At 54.1% G+C, this 5744-nt stretch overlaps 1 protein-coding gene across 2 annotated transcripts in view; it reads right to left on the minus strand.

Annotated features, from left to right (window-relative positions):
- Nucleotides 1–3359, minus strand: part of CTBP1 (C-terminal binding protein 1) — a 31134-nt gene extending 27775 nt beyond the window's left edge. For both annotated transcript variants that reach the window (XM_027773580.1, XM_027773579.1), the window contains exons 1-2: nucleotides 3165–3359; nucleotides 412–566 (exon numbers count right to left, since the gene is read on the minus strand). In XM_027773580.1, coding sequence (XP_027629381.1) covers nucleotides 412–566; nucleotides 3165–3171 — 162 coding nt within the window. In that variant the 5' untranslated portion in view covers nucleotides 3172–3359. The remainder of the gene's footprint in view (nucleotides 1–411; nucleotides 567–3164) is intronic.
- Between the last annotated feature and the right edge of the window lie 2385 nt (nucleotides 3360–5744).

The raw sequence follows: 5744 nt of genomic DNA on the forward strand, positions 1-5744 counted from the left end.
CAGTGCGGAATGGGACCAGGAGAAAGCAGTGCGGACTGGGACCAGGAGGCAGCAGAGCAGACTGGGACCAGGAGGCAGCAGAGCAGACTGGGACCAGGAGGAAGCAGCTTGTTACAGCCTCCAGAACCAGTAGTTTCCAACAATACAAGCCACTATCCTGAGATTCCACTTTCTGGGAAAAAACTAGTTACCGTGAAAGTGAATCAAGAAGTCACAGAGTGGATCCATCTCAACCTCCTGATGGGGCCAGGAAGACTGACATAGCCCACTCCTGTCCCAGGCAGCACTTAGGCCAGCCATGGCCAGAGGCCAAGGGACCTACCCACACACTGTGCTCCCCTCCTGGCCTGTTCAGCCCTCCTCACCCCCATGTGAAGTTCTGCCACCCCAGGCAAGGATGCATGGCGTCACCTTCTCATGGATCTCCTGCGTGGACTGCGCGTCACAGAAAGCTACCGTGGCCACATCTTTCAGGATGGGCATCTCCACTGTGCAGTCCCGGCCGTCCAGGAGCGCCACCAGGGGCCGGGGGTGCATGGGCCCGTTCATGATCGGAGGTCGGACGCCTGCAAGACAGGAACAGAGCACTCAGTGTCTGTAGTAGCATGCCTCCCCAGCTAAGCCCTGGTGCCTGCTGCCCCCGACCCACAGAGGCTAAAGAGAACCCACCCTCCTCTCTTTAAGAACTTATGCTAAATGTCTGAAAAATTAGCCAGAATGAAATAGCAGTGGTTGCTACAGCTTACAGATGCCTGAGCAGATACAGACTGATGGTGACAGTCACTGGCCCCCAAAGGGCAGAGCCTGTGAGACCCGTGGAGACTCAGGAACAGCTCTATGAGGCAGGCAGGGCTATGGGAGGACCCTGCAGCCTGGAGCAGGCAGGACCAGGAGAGGGGCCATGATGTGAGCTCCATTCCAACTGGAAGTCACTTCTGTCAACACTGGAACATGCAGATCCTGAGGTAACAAGCTTTAGGAAACCATCCCACTATTTCTGCCCTGCATAATACTACAGGATGGCCACCCAGGATCTCCAATGGGGTCACCAAGTGTGTCTTACACGCGAACCCCTGCCTGACATCACTTCCATTTGCAAATTAGAACGTGTAAGAAACAGTGCAAATGCAGAAAAGTTAAAAACCCATTAAAACACATTCAAATCACTCTACCTTCCCAGGAAAAGATCAGGAATTATTAAAACCATGACACACTTAGCCTTATCCAGGGACAAGGTGGAAATACAAGGGCTTCACAGGCACAATGTAAGCGTGGCAGCTAGAGGCACTGCCCAATGCCCAGGGCTTGGGCCGGATGCTGGGCAGCCTGCCCACTCCCCACAGCCTGACGAGGTTTGCAGCCCCTACCTAGAACGTTCAGCACGGGGGACAGTGGGGAGGGTGCAGGATGAGAACTAAGAAGCAAAGCGGCCTGGCAGGACTCCCTGACCACAATTGGAGGAGCCCGGTAACAACAGTCACTCCGTGGACACTCCGAAAGCTCTGCTCAGCCTCTGGCTGTCCCTGAGCCACAATTGGCTGGGAAGCAAGGACACGTCTTAATGGAGTTCAAATCAGAGATGGACAAGCTGCAGACTGTCCTCTCCACATGCAGCACTGAGGCCACATGCCGCTGCTGCAAGAAAGTAAGATGCTTATCCTAAATATGCCTCCGGCCGCTAGAGAGAGGCCCAAGCCTCCACTTACCACCCCCAAAGGAAAACGAAGGTGGGCTCGAGGCAACACCAGGCCTGATGTGTGGGCCTGAGTATCACACGCAAAGCCCACCTCCTCCAAGGTCCACATGCTCCAGCCTATCCCTGGAAGGAGATGCCACTCCACCCACCTGCCTTCATGAAGGGTAAAGGTACCAAGACTGTCAAGCCAGGGGCTCCTGAGATATGGGGTCTATGAGGCCAAATTCCATTGTGGATTGCCTTTTCCTCATCCCGCCTTGACCGGAGCCCACCACAGCACAACACACAGTAGGCACTGCCACGCAAACCCAGCTGCCTTCTCAGGCCGACAGCAGGGACGTGCACGGTACAAACAAGGCACTTTCTCTCCACATGGACTGGAAGGGAGTTGTTTCTCATATTAAAATATTACTTAACACTGAGTGTATTACTGCTATTTTTAAGCAAATTAGTAAACACCTACTTCTGGCATTCCTCACTATAACCTGTGGTAAGGTAACCAAGGGTAGATGTAACTATGAGCAGAGGCTCTTGGGTCTCCTAAGGCTAAAAGCAGGTCCTCAGAGTACAGAGTCTGAAGGGGACACCCCAGGACTGGCAGAGACTCAGCAAAGATCTGATGCCTCAGGCTGGGGCCCCAGGAGAACCCTGCCCCTGGGTCCTGCCCTGCAGACGGGACAGCACAGTAGCCAGCTCTGTCAGAACTGCCATGGAGAGGACCCTGGCAGGAAGCTCTCCAAGCTTACTTCCTCATCTGAGTGATGGGGCAGGCACCCCAATTCAGGTGAGTGCATCATGCCACTTCTCAAGGCTCAGTGAACTCCTGACACCCTCCATCAGCCATGGAGCTGCTTCGGTCACAGCACCTGGGAATTCCCCATGACAACCTACCTCGGTGGGCTCAGGGACTTGCCTCGGGGAGGCAGCCAGGAGTGAGGTGACAGACCCATGTTAGAATGAGCCACAGCAGCACGTTAACCTAGTATTAGCAACTCTGCACTTCCAACCCTGAGAACAAACCACAAGGCACAATTCAACCTGCGCTCCTACTCTCTCCTGCTCTCTGGCTGACGAGTGGATGGGGAGCTGGGATTTCGGGGTTTCCATCAGGGACCCCACACAGCCCCCAGAGTCCATCCTTGCTCCACTGCAGTTAAGTCCTGGCCTCAGTGCCCATCTCAGTGTCTTTCTTAGGACACTCTGCACAGAAACAGACCCACAGCAGTGAACGCCTCTGCAGGCCGCCACTGCTGGGCACCCTGCGGAAATGCAGGAGCCCCCAATGAACGACACCAGCCCTTGCCCCAGTACACACGTGAGGTGGAAGCAGGGCACCTGCTGCACGACCAGACCCACACCACACAGCCCAGTCACCCAGCCTTGAAGCACATTCCCTGGTGTGGCTCCTCCTTTCCACTTTCACGGACACGGGCTTCCACTAGTTCAAGCTTCAGGAACCCCTACCAACCTGACATTTCTTAATATGGGCTCGGTTTCCACGACCATGAATTCGACTTTTCAAAGCTTTTTCTCTTCAGAATCCCCAGGCAGAACCGCGTCCTGTCTCGGATCCTCATCCCACGGCTTTAATTGTCTCGAACCAAAGCTCTCAGGCTTCTGATCCACGGCAACCACTGAAGCCTGCGTCGGGGTCAAAGTCTTACTAAAAATTAAACACAAGAGACACATTAAAATACCATCGAGGGTCCAACTAAAACTCACAAACTCCAGGAGTTTCCATGAAGGTACAGTTTCTCACTGTGTCCCAGTCCTGCCTAGGACCTGCATGGGGCCCAGGGGCTGCTGCCAGCCAAGCCCACAGCTGCTGTAGACTCAGTGAGAGGCTCACCCTGAATCTACAGTTCCAGTTCTAGACCACCCCCAATGTCACCCACACGGACTCAGGAATTCTCCATGGCTGCAGCCACCCCCATGGGCCTCTGGCCTCCAGATGCCACAGGGAGGCCAAAGGCATGGAGTGTACAGTTGGTACTGGGCACGGGGAGAGGACACTGCATTGGTGGGCCTGCCTGCTGGTTCTGGAAGCTTCACTTTCTGTTGCCAACTCTTGGGCTCTGTGAATGGGCAAGGACATCAGACTTCCAACAAGGCCACCAGAGTAAGGGAGCTAAGGGTACTGGTTTTCTGACATCCCACCCTAGGTTGTCTTCCCTGCCCGGCACCCCCTGCACATAGCATGCAAGCCGACTGTCTCTCCAGTCCTCCCAAAATGCCACTTAGCTCCTCCCGACTGATTATAGCACAGGCCTGGCAGGGCACTGAGGGCATGGGCTGTGGCACCCAACATTGAGAGGGATACTTGGCAAGAGCCTTTCTGCATGGCCAGGGGCAGAGACCTCAGGGGCATAATCCTAGGAGGTTCAGGAGGCTGGGAGAGAACATGGCTCACTTGCCCTTGGGAGGGTCACTAAGCCCGCCAATGGCATGAAGACACGGCATGGACTGGGTAGAAGAAGCCTTACCATGCCACCTCCTGCAGAGCCACAGGTGTGGGCCCTGACACAAGACCAGTCAGGCAGCGCCTTGGAAAGCTCAACAAGGAGGGGGAACACACGGCCAGAAGCCTATGACTCTCTTAGCCTAGCAAGACGCAGAGAAAAACTGTGATAAACTGTGTGTACCGTCCCCTTCTACAAAGACTAATCTCCCCTCAGCCCCCGTGCAGATTTCAAGAACACACACTGGCCCCTAATCACTGGCTCCCAGGGCACAACCAGCCACAGAGGACAGGGAGTGTGGCTCACTGCAAACAGGAGGGGTCAAGGTGAAGTGGAGACGCTGGCCCTGGGGCCATCACCTCGAGGCCAGGCACCTTCCATCCAGGCTCCAGTGAGGCCTCTCCTGGTGGCAAGTGCCATGTTGGACTCCCCCAGCAGAGGGCGATGGAGCAACACGGCAGGAGGAAGCAATCTCAGACCCTGGGCCTGGTGATGCCTCCCCACCTAGAAATCTGCTGAAGCTTTCTGCCCTGCAGGGCCAGACTCCCTCAATATGCCCAGAAACTGCACAAAAACAGAAACTAAAAGAACAAGAAAAGATTGTGTGAGTAAGCACACACCCCTACCACAAGAGCCAGCCCCTGGCAGGAGACGAAGCGCTGCATGATCCATGTGTGTCCAAACTCATCAATGCCTAGCACCCACTCAGTACTGGTCAATACTCACTCACGCTCACTGACGCTGCGCACTCTTACTTACTTAGTGAATAAGTACTCGCCAGCACTCATCCATGCTCATCAATATCCTGCTCGCTCTAGCTCAGTGCTGGCCAGCTCTCGTCCATGCTCATCGATACTGTTTATTCCAGCTCAGTAGTGGTCAGCATTTGGCCAAGCTCACTGCCACTTGTTCATGCTCACCCACACTGCTCACTCTCCCTCAGTACTGATCAATACTCATCCGAGTTCATCAATACTGCTTATTCCACTCAGAACTCATCAGTACTCATCTAAGTTCGTCACTACACTGTTCACTTCAGGTCTGCCCTAGTCAATACTCATCCATGCTAATCCATGCTTGTCCAAAGTGCTCACGCCCACTCAGTACCGGTCACTCATTCATTCTCATCAATATTGCTCACTGTTGGTCAATACTGCTAGTCAACACTAATTCTAGACAACTACTCACTCTGGAGGAAGATGATATTGGAAATACCCCGATAACCTGGAGCTCCCAGATAAACCTGCAGTAACGAGATTTCACTAGATCGAGTCCATTGGATGACCGAGGGTGGAAGAACCCCCATAAGGATGCCTACGGGTGTGATGAGCTGGCTCTCCCCAGGCCCAAGGGGCTGTATCCCACACCACGGGGGCCTAAAGCTACTTGTTTCCTGAAGGCAGTCACAGGGTGAGAGTGACACCTCAGCTTGGCATTCTTGTCCTTGGTTCGATGGCTGAGTTCCCAGGATCAGTCCAAGAAGCGGGTAGGCAGTGGACAGTAGGAGCAGCATCTCCTTTTTTTTTTTTTTTTTTGGGGGGGTTTTTTTTTTTTTTTTTTTTTTTTTAGGGGCCGTGGGCTCCCCCCAG

Source organism: Tupaia chinensis, unplaced genomic scaffold, assembly GCF_000334495.1.
Source record: "Tupaia chinensis unplaced genomic scaffold, TupChi_1.0 Scaffold000360_1, whole genome shotgun sequence".
Classification (NCBI taxonomy): domain Eukaryota; kingdom Metazoa; phylum Chordata; class Mammalia; order Scandentia; family Tupaiidae; genus Tupaia; species Tupaia belangeri.